The sequence below is a fragment of the Nipponia nippon genome, unplaced genomic scaffold (genome assembly GCF_047370975.1).
Source record: "Nipponia nippon isolate SJK-2023a ecotype South Korea unplaced genomic scaffold, ASM4737097v1 scaffold_3, whole genome shotgun sequence".
In the NCBI taxonomy this organism is placed as follows: domain Eukaryota; kingdom Metazoa; phylum Chordata; class Aves; order Pelecaniformes; family Threskiornithidae; genus Nipponia; species Nipponia nippon.
Genome location: NW_028262347.1, coordinates 68,729,658 through 68,747,157, shown reverse-complemented (window position 1 = coordinate 68,747,157; position 17,500 = coordinate 68,729,658). Strand labels below are relative to the sequence as shown.

General features: G+C 39.5%; 1 protein-coding gene across 6 annotated transcripts in view; it reads right to left on the bottom strand.

Moving 5' to 3' along the window:
• The window catches only part of ADIPOR2 (adiponectin receptor 2), a 46,788-nt gene that overhangs the window by 14,918 nt on the left and 14,370 nt on the right, over nt 1–17,500 (bottom strand). For all 6 annotated transcript variants that reach the window (XM_087766455.1, XM_087766458.1, XM_087766456.1 and 3 more), the window contains one exon: nt 7,955–8,190. In XM_087766455.1, the coding sequence (XP_087622581.1) occupies nt 7,955–8,122 (168 nt within the window). In that variant the 5' untranslated portion in view covers nt 8,123–8,190. The remainder of the gene's footprint in view (nt 1–7,954; nt 8,191–17,500) is intronic.

Here is a 17,500-nt window from a genome sequence, read left to right as displayed (position 1 = left end):
GAGATCCACTATAGAATACTTTCTGTGGATCATGTTCAAGGCCGAGTTTCTTTTAGACACAGATCAGTTGGATGCCAAATGATCTCCAGTCCCCCTTTTTGTAGTGTTTATCAGTTAGAAAGGAGCCTAAGAACCTAGCTAGGCATGGATTAAGGAAAGTTAAACTAATGATCACTTCAATAGGCTGCTGCATTCTCAAAAATTCTAGCAGCTTTCAGGACTGCACTTTCAGAAATGTGAGTTTTCATTGGTTGCACATATGGTATTTGATGCAGAACCAGAAGTGCACACATTAACCAGTAACACTAGTAACTGCAATACAAGTCTCCTAAACCCCAGAAAGGGCCAAACTCTTCTGTGTTAGTGTTCCTTTTTGGGCAGAGTCATCACTCAGTTACTCGAGGGCCTCCCTGACTCTGCACATACCTATGTAGTATTATGCTCTGGAGTTAATCAAGTCCCATGTCTCAAAGCTCAACTGTTTGTGATGCCAATTCACCATCAAGATGTCACCAGTGCCCTAAAGCTACCATGACAGGAATTTCCAAAGCATGATGCGTAATGTTCTCGTTGCTTTCTCCAGCTGCTGATAGATGCTCCCCCACTCTCCTCTTGATCTGTGTCCTGACAGAACTCTGCCTTGGTACGAACACATCATTGTAATACAGGCAAGATAGTTCAGAAAAAGCAAATGTCTTGGTTAACACTGAGTCGGGGGATATTATATGACTCAGTACTTATATACAATTTTCTTCTTAAAATGCAAGTTAGAAAACATATGTTGCTGCATTTACAATACCACTGTTACCCCCATATTAAACTGAAGTCACAAAGTCTAGACGTGAACTTGGAGTTCTTGCTCTTGTTTATCTTGATCTCATCAGATGAATGATTAATAGTGTTTAACATGACATTCAAGTCATTTAATGTTTCTTGGGGCAGCATGCCAGATTCAGTAACTCGAGAGCATTCAGCATAATGGCCAAGATACGTTCAAGGCTATAATATAAAAATGCTATTTTTCTAATCGCAGTCCCGTAACATCCTTTTCAGCTAGTCAGATTGCTTTTTTCAGCAACTCCTCTGTGCCCATCCTGTCAACTGACCTTTTATCAACCAGTCTTTCGTAAGAGGAAAGCAGCAATAGGTGGTGCCATGCCATGCCACTTCTCCTAACAGACTGTTGCACATTTTTCAGAATTTCGTCAGCTTATGTTCTTTGGATTGTAAGTAATTAACTGGAAAAGCACAGCACCTTAAAACTTTCCCTGACTTCCCCTAACTTCTGCACATACCAAGTTATTTTAAAATAACAGCTTTGTCATTCAGAGTTTACATTCTCTCTTAATCCGACAGGCTTGTAAACACAGACACACCACAGTGTCCAAAAGGCTAACTACATTTGCCCTCTAAGCAGGGTATGCAAAGCTGTTTTTGCTGTCACAGGACCAAAAAAAGTCTTTCATTAGCACTGTGCCAAAGACCCTTTCAGCCTGTTGGTCAAAATGTTAAGTACTTGAAGGTTCCTGGAGTTCAGTATTTTTCCTTTGTAGGTCACCTTCTTATAAAAGCTACACTCCATTTAATACAGCACTTGGAAACAGTTTGATACAACTGGTCATGGGTGACTGATTGCTGGCACTCATTAAAAACAAGCACTAACATTTAACACTGGTTTAGCAAATAGTCCTAGGACAAAGTCACATTTTGGCTTCAGCAACCTTGCTAATACACCCTTATTAGAACTAGCTCCCTCATTAAATATCTTCAGATGAAAAGGGTTTGTTGAGTCTCTAAGCAGTAGCAACTACCGATTTTCTGTCAATGCTCAGTACTTGACAAGGACCAAAGACCTCAATGGGCTCATCAGTACGCTTTGGGGACAAGCCTGTAGAAATTGCTTCTACTACAGAAGATTCTCATGTTCCATTTTCTGCTTCTCTGTCATTGTTAGTCCCGACAGCAGAAAAAGAAAACAAGCATGCTGGGCTTATTGAAAAAAAAAAAATGCTCTGTTAAAAAAAATAAACAAAGAGAGCCTGGAAGTGTATTACTGAACTTAACATAAGAGCAGAGTCAAGCAATCTAAAACAGTTGGAGGAAGATGCAAGTTAACCCACCAGTCCAACACTATTTTCCTTTTATATCACTGTGAAAGGCCATCCAGTCCCCCACTGCTGCCCAAATCAGGCAGATACGATCTCCAGGAGAACAAAGGCCAAAACTGTGGAATCTAACCCTTGCCCAGGGAAACAGTTGTGCCAGTGAATTATAAACAAAACCACTCCCTCCCTCTCCCAGTTTCAACACACAGCACAGCAAGCAATGGTTACAAAACCAGCTGGCAGTCAGCGAACTCAGCAGAGTACCAACACTTCCCCTCTCAAAGAGCTAAGACTCTCCAGACTCAGAGGAGACAGCTGAACCCAGCTGCAACTCAACAAGCCATAACCTATTACAACTTTCTTGTTAATTCACATGAGAGTTTTCTGGGAGACAGGGCAGACAGACATGGCCGTTTCCCATATCTTACCAGTCTTCTGGGCAGAATACTGTCTACTTGTGGTTGACTAGGCACCAGTTTCTGTCTTTTCTGCAGACATTCAAGCTCTAAAAGCCTGTTAATAAACCAGGCACATCAACTATCAGTGAAGCATCAGCATCTGACCAACTCAAGCCCGTGGAGCCTGGAAACCACCTCCATAGACGTATCAGATGTCTTTGTGCTGTTTAACTGGGAACACTTGGAGATACTCTCCTCTGTGTACCTAAAAATGCTTTGCTGCACAAAAAAAAGGCATGTTTGTAGAGAAAGATATAGATTCAAGCACTTACTTCAGTGACTAGCAGTGTAAGTAAAATATGCATTACTTCCAGTGCTTAGAACAACATCTGAATTTCTCCTTCACTTGCTAAGGTCTTTTGACCTGAAGTAAAATGCCAATTCACATGCTTTCAAAGAAATAACGTTCCTTCCCAAGAGCAGCAAAAATGGAGGAAAGGAAGAGGTGATAAAAGTAGTCTACAGAACAACAAATTTTGAACATAATCTGCTTTAAAACAAAGGCAAACATGCTTTGGTGGGACCTCAAATTCTATTATGCCAGGCCTCTCCCATACACGCTCAGAAGACAACCTCTACCAATAAAACCTACAATGCAATGCAGGAAGAAGGCAAGTACAGAAGCAGATGACAAGCTTTTAATCATAACTCCAAGTACCAACAGTAAAATGCTAGATTGAAAATAAAGCTAAATGGTTTCAAACTTTACTTGAAAGTAAATCTATAAAGGAAAAAATTTAAGGTGATCAGAATTTAGGAATATCAGCTCCAAAAAGACTTAAGAGACATTTGAGACTTAAGGCTCAAATGTCTACCTTTCGCCTTCAAGACTTCACCTAAATCTTTTTCACTCAGATAGCATGCACCATAAAGACAAGTTGACAATTCCATGAATTTACATGCATCCTTCTGTAAACACCAAAACTAATTTTGTAGATAATACGTACACACTTCTGTAACAGAAAAGGCTTTGAGTAAGTTCTACGATTCAAGTTAAGTCTCAAGTCATTTGCTCACCTTCCAATTATTCTAAAACTTTTCTTTTGTACCTGAAAATCTGTTACATCCTTCTGTCTCCCTCCTTCAAGTCACTTTGGTATTTATGCTCTAGAAAGACTCTTGTAGCTACATGCAGGTATCATGAAATTTGTCAGAGGTCAAGTAAGTTCCACTTGAAGTCAAAACCCATGCTCCCTGAGAAGCAATCCACACGCAGTATTTGCCCAAATTTCTTCTGTCCATTCAGGTGACTTGAGAGCTACACATACCTCCTCCCAAACCCTTACTACAGGTTATCAAACACTTCAGAGCAACAGGTCTCCACTTCATGGGTGCATTTCGGTGCCACATAGGACAACTGCACAACGCAGCTCAACCGCATGAAAGCAATCATCATTCAGGAACACAAAAGCCTGATGACTGGAATAAAGGCAAAGAAAATGGTTCTTTTGTCTATCTCCTGTCACTGACAGGTTAAAGTATAAAAGGAAAGAGTCAAGCACAGGTTTTTAGGGCTGCAGAAAGAGCCCATTCATCAGGTTATAAGAAGTCAAGTGCATTTGATTGTGTCAGCTTAACAAAGCCACAGTAAGAGAGACTTCCTTAGGAACTATCAATGCTGGAATTACAAAGGCAGTTGAGACACAGAAACACTAGGACAGGAGAAAAAATTATGTCCCAAAGGCTAGGCAATTCAGTGTACTACAGAAGGGAAGCATTTGCTGAAAAATGCCTTATCAGCACATACACAGCACATGTAAACTAGAGAAAGGAAAAAAGTTTAAACTGCTGAAAGAGAACAATTATGCAGCTTGGCTGATCCTTTTCTCATCACCAGATCCTTAACATTCAGATAAATGGTCACTATTTCTCAAAGTCACAGAAGTCACACCACTGATCTGCCACTAAACTAATTGCATGTTTAAACAAGATAGCAAGATGTGTATCTATTCTTTGGAACAGATACTTGGAAGAGGGGATAATCTACGAACATATTTGCACTCTAGGAGAGAGCATAGAGTTATGGGATAAAACACAGACTAAGAGGTTCAGGTGTAAAAGGATATTGATTTTATATGATACGTATCTTCTTATAAGCATCATTATAAAACTGGCAGATTAACAGCACTGGCAGAAGGATGCAGCTGTTTTATTATTATTTTGGATAAGCATGCTCAATACAGTTAGTAAATCTTTGCTACATGTATTCAGTGAATGCCACAATTTACAGAAAGTAGGATCTTTAATGTAATTTTGCAGCCACCCAGGTAGGTTACTGGTGCCAGGGACAAAGGCCTCGGAAAAAAACTTTTAGGACTAAATTTGATTTCTTAATACCACCTCCATTTTTTTTCCACAAAGATGCTTTATTTCCAAGAGGACCAATATTTTGGCCCATCAAAATTAGAAACAGATAGTATACAACTCAAGCTGTGCGGGAGATGGAAAATAATTCTAAACAATACAATGGTATGCTTCCACACATCTCCTTAGAAAAGGCTATTAAAATAATTCATGAAAAGCAACAACTACCTCTTAAGAGCTCAGACTGCTTCCTCCTAGAGCAGAGCAGAAAGTGGATATACAAGTAAGCAGAGGGAAAGGAATCTTGTAAAGGCGAGTTTGGGGCAGACTTTATATAAATAAAGAAGCTGCAATTATATAAATAGGATAATAGGAGGCAACAGGAAAAGTAAACAATGCAGTATTATCACAGGACAAAAATACACATTTTTACACTAATGCCTCAAGTCTTAGGCCCAGTAAATTTGGGGAAGTATCGTATCTATTAGAATACATCTATATTATGATATTCAAGAAAGTCAATACAATTATCTTGTCGACAGTAGAAGCATTAAAAATCATATTAAATGACTATGGTTGTTCTACCATCAAGACACTATATAGCCCTCATCCACTTTCCTTCTCCAACATAGGAATTCCTTCATTGTTACCATCGGCTTCAATGTGGTTGCATTTAGCCACTAGAACACTAATGTAGCAGGCACCACTTGAGTCCTTTTATAATGCTATGCTTAGCTTGTGTACCCGAGTACTATCGCCATCTACAGAAGAACAATAACTTTATATTACCGTTATCTAAACAAGAGCCTCTTCAAAACCAGAGGAAAATCATGCTTTCGAACTAATAAGTCATCTCTACGGAGGCAGTTGCACATAGCCAGACTGTACAGTAGAGCAAAAAAGTGAATCCTAGCTGGCATTTGAGTAACAGCTATGCTGAGGCTTATACAAGCCAGAGGAAGATATATAGTGTAATGTTTTTTCCAGATTATTTAGAACACTGCAGTATGTCACATAATAAAGGCCATTTGGCAAGCTAATATTGGTACTTTTGACAGCAGAGTGTTTTGGGATGCTCCATCTGAAGCATCAATTATTCAGCCTTTTAAGAAGAAAAAAAATTAAAGATACCACAGTATTAAAAACAAGAAGTCAGAGGACCGGAATAAAAGTTTAGGCTGCAAAAAAGTCAAAAAAGCAGGAGACCATATAAGGCAGAGAAAGTGATGCAGCTCAAGACAGAACAGCAAGGCCCAAATGACAAAAACAAGTTTCTGTGGCAGCATTTTAGGAGACTGGGAAAGAGAGAAGACATCAAATACAAAAAAGCTAAATATTTGTAGTGAGCCAAAGCAAAGGAAACACATACTTTTGTCATAAGGATGAAAGCAAACACACACACACACAAAAAAAGGACTAACACATGCTAAGAATGCCTGAAAAAGCAGGAGAGAATGAGAATACTTGAACCATTTTATTCCCAAAATTCTAAAACTAAACACTTTGACTCATCCAAATCATTTCTATTTGGCTAAGCAAATGTACAGAAAGAATTATAGGCCGTAATCGGCTATGGGCTTTTACTTTGGGCTATTCCATCTGTAGGCAACAGGTAACTCACATTATTCAACCAGGAAAGTCAGAAACAAGAATGAAAACAGCCTTCAAAAAAGATGATCCCAAACACAGTGTCAGATAAACATATCTATGTTCAAAATATCTGCTAGTACAACTCTTCTTTTTTCTAAGCTTAGCAAAGTCAGCTATTGGCTAACACTTTGCACCTTATACACACGCTTTACGATCTTCCACATAATGCAAAAAAACCCAAAGTACTCTGAGTATTTCCTGTTATCATGATACTGAGAATGTCCTATAGAAGTTTTAGCAGTGTACAACTTACAGTGCATTGGCTTGGCTTATTAGCCATGAATACCTGTTCCGACTTCTCATTACAAGGACACTTGAAACTAAATTCAGTAAGGGCTCAAACTAATCAAGTTAAGAACCTGTATTAGCCTAATACAGGTTCTCATGTCAGCTGAACCATGACAGTGGTCCATGCACACACCCAGAATCTGTGGCAAATGCAATTACAGCAACAGCCCAACTCTTCTGCATTGAAGGCTATGTTAAGTAGCATCAGCATGTTTTTGCTCCTGGTTAAAACCACACAATTGCTGCAACTGAGCTGATACAGTAAACTCATTAAGACATGATATATTTAATAGTGAGCCTAAGCTGAATGCCTCTGCCACTTAACTGGGCTGACACCCACCTGTATACAACCTGGGAGAAGCATTAATTACAGTTCTGAAACTCCCTAACCAGAAGGTACTTTTGTCCAATGCTTGGAATCACTACCTGCACACAACACCTAATTAAGCCACGGAACGCCTTTCCGCAGGATGTTGTAGCTGCTAAAATTTACAAAGGCTCATGCACCAAAAATTCAAAAACATTGCCACTGGCTCAGGAAATCTGTGAGCCACCAATTACTAAAGGCTAGGAGAGTGTCCTCGGCAAGTAACACAACATGCTTCCCCATCCTTGTACTCTTCCTTATGAGTCTGTTACTGGCTACTGTCTGAGACAGGATATCGCGCACTGTGGATGTTTGGTCTAAGCCAGTATGGCCGTTCTTCCAACAAGAATGCTTGCAAACAGATTTTTTCTGTCCTAATCTCTAAGATAATAGCAATTAGCCAAGGTTCAGATTACATTCAGCCAGAGTCAATATATCTTCGGCTTTCACTTATAATTAATTGGAAGTTACAGAACAAAAAAATCTTTTGATATGAGCAGCGTCTCAGCAGAGAACAAACCAGTACGAGTCCCATTTCTTTGAGGAAGGAATAAAAAATATAAAGGTGGTAAACTTACACTTCTGCCCCGTCTTGTCACCCAAGTTCCCATACATTCAACTGAGTATTTCTGGCATCTTCCTGGTTTTATTACAATTAGTTAGCAGGCATAAAGAGGTTGTAGGCTCACAGTTCACATTTCTGGAACTTATTTCAAGCACTGAAGCACTTATGTCAAAACTCATTTTTCCTAGGAAACCTAACAGATAATCATCGAACTTACGTTTTCCTGGTCAGAAGACAGAGGTGGCTCCACTAAAAGAAGCCTCTGCTCAGACCTGTCCTCTTCAAAGGCTGCCTGTGTTGTTGCAGTGTCAGACATGTGTCCTTTTCTGAGCCGTAGACCTGGCTCTGGAGAACCAGCATTATCGAGTTCCGTTAGCTCATTCATGAGATGCTGGGAGCCTTCTCAAATATTCTGCTTCCTCTTGGTTCGGTCTGGCTGATTATGCGTTGGCTCTGAAAGACAAACAGTTTGTATAACTAAACTGAAGTTAAAAAGAAGAGTGTAAGAGTTGGCTGGAAGAGCATGCTTAAAAGCTACCAAACAGCTATGACAACTGCTTTTATATTTGCCCAAACTCCCACAGGATCAATTATATAGACTTCTACACTGCTGGACAATGAATTCTCATCTTGTGACCACTAATACTTTTGTATCCTAACACAAGTTAAACACAACTTTGAAAAATAATAGAAAGCGAGCTCCATAAAACAGTGAATTCAGAAAAGCACAGTGGTGTTTTTATAAAATGTTACTTTTATTTTTGCAAAGTTGCAAACACTGGGCTATTAATATTATCTACAAATAAAGTACTTATCACAGACACTCTATATAATCATCAGCTTTTTGTGGGTATGAAGCTCATTTCAAATCATCTGGGCTAGGTTTCACCAAAACTAGGACACTAAGTACTGGTACAGCTGCTCGGGTAGTAGCAAGCAAGCAGAGCACAAGCAACAACTAACTTTAGACAGACAGTGATTATGTTTCCCTTGCTTAAATCAATGTGTTCACAGTTACTGCTAGCAATAGGTCTGTACCTTTACCTGTACAAGGAATTAGGCCAGACAGATTTAAACACCATTCATTACATCACAGCAATCAGAAACAGATAATTCGCCCAGAAAACCATAACCCATGCTTTCTTCTGAGAAAAGTAACTATATTTTATGCCTATAATGCTGCAAAAAGGATTTGGGGTAAACTTAAGATGCTAAAGAGTAAATTTGCAGAAAATTACCTAATGACAACCTGTTAATCCGAGCCCTCATCCAAGAGCATTATTGGTTACCTATTTATCTTGTACATCGCTGTGTGGTGGTCACTTCAATAGCCAGTCAAAAGACACCTGTTTGACACTGGTTGCCTTGGGAAGCACAACAGCCAGAGCACTTTGAAATCAGAGTGCCAGAAGCCATCAGAATGAATTAGCACTCAGCTGAGGCTTCAGAATCACTTTGAATGAGAATCTCTTCGTTTTGTACTAATCACTTGGTGTCATTCTATTACTGTAGCATCTAAGTACTTAGATGTGACTAACACATAACATTAAGATAACCCATCTAACAAGTTTTAACTTGCCAGGGTGCATAATTAGATTGGAATTTTAGTGCCCAATAAAAGATGCTGAACTTTGTCATAATGTAGGAGGGCAAATTAAAAATATAAGATGGGGGATTGATATTGGCAGTCTTGTAATAAAACGTCACCTGCAAAAAGCCAATAAATAATATACTCCTTCCTTTCAGGGTCTAATCTCATCTACATACAATCACTGCAAAATAATTCTCAGCTCTGACAAAAGTGCTATAGTTAATTTTGCTGCAGCAGTTTGTAATATTATATCCCCTCAGCTGCCTGGCAATCCCCAGAGGAGAGAACTACTAATGAGCCGGTAACAGACTTTGCAGAACTAAATGATACCTCAGCTCTCCAAGTTCAGTATGGCACACTGCTTTAATCACCCAAGAAGGTAAGTTTACAATATGACAGCAGAGCAGATGGTATGCCCACCTTCCTGCTAACTCCACTACAGGGTCAGTAACCTCCATCTGAGAAGTACCATCTAAAATAGCCACAGCTGTTTACTTGGTAAACACAAGAGCCAGAGGACTATCACCCCATGAGAATGAAGCCAAGGTTTAACAACATTACACAGGAAGCCCAATGAAGAAGTTGAGCAAGTGGATTTTAAGACCAAGAACAAGTATTTAGAAAGCCAAGTATTTAGAAATCTTGACTGGTTTTGTTGTATTTTGAGCAACCAATTCACAATTCTATTTTTACGAGAGAAATGTGAAGACATTGTCATGTTGCCATTTGGCAACACTGATCTAGGGAAGAAATAGAAGAGTATGCAACAAGAACTACAGTTTGAAATGAAACTTATTGGGCATCTTAATTTAAAAGGCAACATATAAGGGACTAATTTCAGTGCAGTATGCTGTACCAATTTGAAGCTGTAGGTAAAACAAAAAAATGCAAGCAAGCAGAGCAGCTGTTTGTAAACAACAGTTACAAACACACACACCCCCCACCTGATATTCCACACAACATTTCAAACAGGTAGTTAGTTGAAAGAGCCATAGTTAGTTTCACAGATTGTTCAATTTGCATTAGGCATTTAACCAGCAAGTTTTACCAGTTTTTCTTTCTACCAGCTTTAAGCAATAGAATTGCTATTGTGTGCTGCATTATCTGCTATATTGCCTAAGAGCATGTCCTTACCTCACCTCTATGACACTGTGGGAGCAATGCTCAAAGAGACACCGTAACAACCAACACAACAGGGTTAACCACACATTTGGCTAAGATGCTTGTGCAAGGTTCTTCTAACACATGAAGATACAAGAATGGCAAGAGACTTCTTAAATCAGGCCTTGAAGATTTACTTCAATAGCACTCACTGCCAAACAATCACTAAGGTTAAAAATAAAAGTTGCATTTCACCTCCAGTGAGTGAGATTTGCATTCAGCAGTAGAGTTGAACTTTAGAGCTCTGCATAAATACAAGTCCCCATTTCTTGAAATTACAGTGGAATTGCTCAATGAACTAAGATGTTTCCGTTGTCCTTTGTGCAGGACCCTTTTAGTGCTAAATATGCTTGCCCTTACTGAGCATGCAAAGGTAAGCAAGCCAAAAGATAGTTCAAAAGCATCGCTGCTGGTTTTTAATCCTTTTTGAAAAAGTACTACGAAAGCCAAAACCACGTGCCTAAATGCAACACGGAGTTGCCAACAGACAAGTGCTAATAGCCAGCACTATTTGTTCACAAGTGAAAGCAAGCAGTCTGAGATTATGAACAGGAAACACATAGATGGTCTTTACTTCAATTTTAAAGTTTCCATGGCTCCACAGTTCAGTGAAGGGATTGAATGACTAGGATGACCTTTTCCTAAGAAAACAGGGAGTCTAAGTATGGTCAATAGCATCTAGAGAGAAGACGATGGTTGAAACATTGCGAAGAGACTTATTGCCCCATTCTGTCTCTAAGACTAGGCAGTTTGTGAAATAAAAACTAGAAAATGGAAAGCTATAGAACACTGGAGGTCTTGGAAGAGATTGTTTTGTGTTTCACTGAGATTATAAATCTTCTTATATGTAAGTCCTTTAACTTTTTTGTAGCACGCAACAAACAAAGCTTTCATTCAAATTATCTTCCATTTGAAGAGGAAGTTGCCATGTACAACTTAAAATCTACTTAATGATTGCATATATAATAAGCATAATAATAGTTTTGGTTGTGGTTTTTTTTTTTTAATACAGAAAACTTCTAAAGGCTAAGTTAGCTTTTAGAAAGGACTTACCAGTTTAAAACTATCATAGTTCTAAACACAACCTATAAACACAAAATGTAGCACTCCTTTAGTCAACTTAATATGCTGCTTCCACCACGCAACCTACAATAGCCTAGAGTTGTCATCACTCCCAGCTGCTCACTCTACCCCAGCTCAGAAGAAGTCGGCCCCACAGCGAGAAGAGTCAGTGCCAGTTTCGGGCTGTAGACAGAAACTCATCATGTTTCCGAAAACAGAATGAGAAGGCAATACTATTTCAGCAGTTCACTGCAATTGTGCAATGTCAGAGGAGTCAACAGCCATAATTACAGCATATTTAGGACACTGCTTCACTCCTCAAGATGACAAGGAAAGAGTAGTTTCACAAACTGAAGCACCACAGGATGATGCTACTATTCTTTGTACGATCTTCCTGGATGTTCACCTGGATAAGTGATACAGTCCTTCGAACCGCCCAGAATTCACCTGGCCATGAGGACTGATTTTCTAAGCTAAACAATGCCACATCGTAGCAAAACAAAGCACGAACATTAAGGGTCCTGTTTGTAGTTGAATTTAAGAGATCTGTCACTCCCTTTTTAGGATAAAACACAGTCCCGGATTGTCAGACTACCTCCCACTACCCCTAAGCAAAGCAATCTCTCAGCATTCAACTCTTCTCAGTATGTTCCTCCTACAAGCAGCACAAGAATGATCCCTTCAAAGGTATTTCATTCTGTCTGTAGCTGGTATTTGGAAGAATGAAATATGCATCCCCCTCCATTCCCCTCTCATTGATCCAACAGCCTTTCTGATAGAAACTTTCCTGTTCAGGAAGGCAATGGCATTCACCGTCTGCTCTTTCCTTGCTAATCCTCTTCAAAGCACCCATTAAACTATCGTAAGCAATATATACACACTAGATGAATCTTCATAAGACTAGCTCATTCTCCCTAACAGAGCTTAGTTATCAAAAGAACAAAAGGTTGTCGTGAAAATTTCAGGCTACATAATTTCTCAGAACATTCATTAATGTTTAATGAAGGGCTTGAGTGCCTCAAAAGTCTTGTAAGAGATACTATCTCTTATTCAAATACAAACTTTGCCTTGCCTGTGTCTGTACCATCACAGCTACAACAGCATCACTAGTTGCTAGCTACATCCATGCCAACAGAATGGCAAAGAACAGTAAACCACCTATGGGTTGAATAACTTTACCAAATCCAAAGTTGTTTAGACTAGGCCTTAGTAACAAGATAGGCACAACTCCATTTCCAGAACTGTTAGCATAGATACAAACAGCAAAGCACTGTACAATCCATGGGCAGATTGTTCATGATAACACAGCTTACATAGGGTCATGGAGGGGATTTTTTTGCTTACAAAATAGTTGATTCTGAGTACTTTGACTGAAATAAGGCATACTAAACAAAATGCAGCTTTCTTGGCACATTGTATTTCTACTGCGATCTTCTGGGAGGGAGGTTCTGTCACAAGTAGTCCCTCACAAATGGTATAGTAACAACAGTATTCAGTAACACCGCACAAAAGCTTAAATTATGCTCAGGTGACACTGGCATCATCCTATCGCCCATCTGGTTCCCTTACTCCCTAGCACCAGTACTGATGCTCAACTGAGTTCATCAACAGTGAGCTGTTGTCAAGGTGTTGGGCTTTGTGCTTTGGGGGGGCGGGGGGGGGGCAGTCGTCTTTCACTTTCTGCCTATGTGGCACCCTGGTCCGTTTACCGGGGAAATTAGGCAAGCACCAGTGTCAACGCAAGGCAGGCATACACAGTTTGGGTAAGGGGAAGACGAAGTCACGACAGAAAGCGCTGTGTCACATGAGTTAAGACTGCTGTTGGGTGTCACCCATACGTGTGGCCTAGCTAACCCATGCTGGGTCACTTATTAACCATATGGGGTATCCCCTGGTTGGCTGCTTTTTGCATTATGCATAAAGCAAAGCAGAAGAGATAAGAAATCCATGCATTTTAAGTAGATTTGTGAATTGCCCCTAAGTTAGAAGGCCACAGCTAAAAAGTTAACAAAACAGTAATATTGAAAGGTTCAAGAGTATAACTTGAAATAAGGGGGTTTTATCCCTTTTTTTTTTTTCCTTAGAGTCATTCAATGATTGAGCTGTCTTTTTCAATTAAAGAGTTAAACATCCACAGCAACATTCCAAATATTCTCCAAAACTACAGTCAAAAACAAAGCAAACAAGGGTATGTATGAATGAGGGAAGGAGAAAAAAAAAACACAGAAACCCTTGTTTTCTTAATGTACCCTAAAGGAAAAGTGTGAATCAGGCTGTAAAAATTCTTTGGAGGTCATCTTTAACAATGAGGCAGCAATCCAGCACCTCTTCTCTTAGATGTAATTTCCCTAGATAAAGAGACATCTACAAAACAAAGATTAGACTCCCGCAGAGGGTCAGTGGCCAAAAAGCTGTCTTTGTAACTTGTAAACTGTCACTGGACACTTCAGCCTAAGCTATTTCACAGCAGGCTGCAGAGGCAAACAATCAAGCACATTCTGATGCATTTGGATCCAAAGAAAGGGAACAAGCCAGCAGCCTGCCTACATTAGCGAAATGCTTCCATTTCAGAGGATCCCATTACATTGTTAGAGCATTTGTCCAATTTGTACTGCAAATTGGACCCCAGTTTTGTAACTGGGTTAAGCGTTATGTCACGGGTTGGCCCACCCCCAGTGCACAATGTCCGGTTGTTACAGACTGGATGACTACTGGAAGTTAGTTTTACTCTGCAATAAACCAAAACCAAGAGAATTGCCACAAAAGCAGTACAAAACGAGGAACAGAAGTTCAAGTTCTTTTCACATCATGTTCCACAAAAATCCACAGCCCGGACCTGGAAAACTTGCTTTTGGTTCGTTTTTTTCATTAAATGGTTCAGTTCCTCCAAGTGAGAAACATTCCATCTTTGTGCCCTTTTATGATTTTATTTCTATGGCATGTTACTAAATCACACCAACTTGCTTCACGGTTGCCAACAACAAAAAGATGCAGTTGGTTTTTGTTAGTAACACTTTGGATCGCAGACTGTCTAAAAGTAAAAGGCTGAAATTAGACATTACTTTCCTCTTAAGTGAAAATTTAGAATACATCCTGTTAACTACTGCCTCAAGGACATCCAATTCACAGGACTGTTGGGTGAAGATGAAGAAACCAAAATCTTTGGAGCAGGCACTAAAATCCAGAGCTAGACTACTAAACTGAAATTACATTCACTTAACCCTTCCAGACAGAGAATCTTTGCATGAGAATGTAAATGGCACTAAGATCAACAGCAGCAATCCAGAGAGCAAACATTCCTCTAGCCTGGCAGGTACAACACTCTCCTCCTAGGAAGCGTGGGTTTGAGTCTCTCTGGAAACTGAGGCGAGATCTTTGGCAACTCAAGAAAATGCTTCAATGCTTGGAGCAACAGTACAAAACCGAACACTACCACCTTGCTTTTAAAACCAAAGAGGACTACACACATTTTAGGCTACAAACTGCAAGCAGGAAAGCATTTAAGACAGTTGCCTTCAGTGCTTCTTACTGGGTTGAACACCTCTCTACTTAGATGCCGTCACTGTGCAGGTTTAAGGACTGGCTTGTGCCGAGAGGGGGCGGCCCCACTCTTCCCTGGGTGGACATCAAACAGCTCCACTTCTCATCGCTGCTGCCCCCCCAAAGGCACTCTGATGTTTGTCACAACCCATTCCAGGTGGCAATCTGGAAAGATCCTAACCCAGGGAGGGGAATGAGATAATCGTTTTCTATCAAAATTAGCAAACTGAATTGGCTCAATACACTGTCAGAGAAGCAGCGTGGACATGACTGAAAGGGCAGGACCACGCACCCAAGAGTAATTCTTTACGTATTTTATAGGCAGCATTTTCCTAACCTGTTAAGGACTGACAGTTACCTGTTGGCCCAAGCCTTTAATTGTCATATCTGTACATACCATGGCCTTTATTACGACCTGTTGACCAGCTGTAGACCACACCTGGCATAGCAAACCAGACAACTTACCAAGATTACGGACTTGTGATCCTAAGTGGTCAGGATCCCAGAAGCTTGGTTGCAAAAAGCTGACCATCACACTCTTCCCAGTTTTTGGAAGCACCTACCTTCTAGTTTTGCTGATAATCTTGATAAGCTTTATTCATGAGGTTCTAAGATTGCTCATCAGTGTTTTATTTTGTGGCTGACAGGTTTGGTCTACAAAATATGTTTGCATTCTCATATTTGTAAAAATAAGAACAAAGAAAACTTACTCCTTTACTTATGTTCAACAATGGCATTTCTTCAGTTGAAAACAGCATATGTTCTCCTCAAAAGCCATAATGTTGTTTTGCCACGAGCCAGACAACTCTAAAAATTTGCTACTTTTCTGTAGCAAAAATGTTACAAGAACATTGTAGGAATAACCAACATCCACACCCACAGCGTTGTATCAATCTAAGATGTAAAGGGTGGTGTAGCAGCTTTTTCAGATACTTTCTTAACCACCAGAACTCCAGCAAAAGACACAGATCTACTGTAACTAGACTGCACCTAATTTATGTCAGACAGAAGCAGATTTAGTCAAATGGCTGAAGTTCTAGACAAGACCAGCTAAAGCTACTTAGTAATTACATATCTTAACTTCCTTAATGCAATAGCCAGAGAATAATTTGGTTTTTAAAAGATAATCATTGTTGAGAGTTAAGAAATAAGCTGAAGTCAACTTTTAGTCTCCTCTACCATTTAGTGCCACTCTTTCAGATATACATTTCTTTCCTGGTAACACTGTTTTAAATCATCCCAAATTCTGAAACAAGACCAAGGACACCGATATCACAATACATCACTGACATAATGCAAAAGCAGAAACCTTAAGTTAATCTTTTACTTTCTACTGTCCTATAACTAAGGAGAGATGGCAAAACACCCACAGTCTACTTATGATACTCTGTGAGATTACTGCTAAAATTCTAAAGACCAAAATTATTATCTGTATACATGCAAGCCCTATAAGTAGGGATGCAGCTTAAACTCAGAACACATCTACAGGACCTAGACCAAGACACTCACACAAAAAGTCATCTTGCTGTGGTTTGTTTTACCATCTTGACATCACAATTTTTGCTAGTATAACTGTGTTCCCTGCAGAGGTTTTTGCTAGTATAGCTGCAGCCTGCAGTCTAATCAGCACAGCTATTTTAAAGTTTTAGATTTTAAGTTTTAAACAGTTTAAGACCATAAACATGTTCCAAGTTGATTTTCAAGTAACCAGGAAGCATTTTAGGAACATACACATTAGATGTTTTGCAGGAGTTGATATCACGTATTGATGCATTCAGATACCCATACGGGGGGTGGGGGTGGTGATCCATGTCCCTTCCAACTCCAAAAAAAAAAACCAAATCCAGAAAAGCCCCCCAAACACACACTGGAATTGTCTAAAAAAAAAAAAAAAAATGCTGTAAGTGAGCCGTGGCAATGAGGAGAACTTCACCTCTATATACTTTCAGTGAAAAATATATTGTCCCTACTTGGAAGCATGTAACTGCAATCCACCCTTTGATAACAGAGCTACACTGCTTGTTTAGTAAAACGAGGACTGGCTGTAACATTGGATGAATGACAATCAGCACCATTAAAGGAAAATAAAGATTATTTTGTTATGTCAAACTATTTACAGTAGATAACTCACAACAGAAGATAGTGACTACAGGAGATTAAGCAATAAATTCCTCAAAGGGAATAGACACAATGCTTACGCTTACAAAAATACCTTATTACAAAACAGAAATAAAACTGTAATTTCACATAAACCAGAAAAAGTTGGAGTTAGACATCCGACATCCAGGTTGCCTTTATCATGCACAGAATACAGCATTTACTGTAATTATAAAATTCATAAGAGAAAACACAAGACTTATGTGAAGCACTTGCACTAAGTAACAATGGCTATATAACACAACAAAGCAC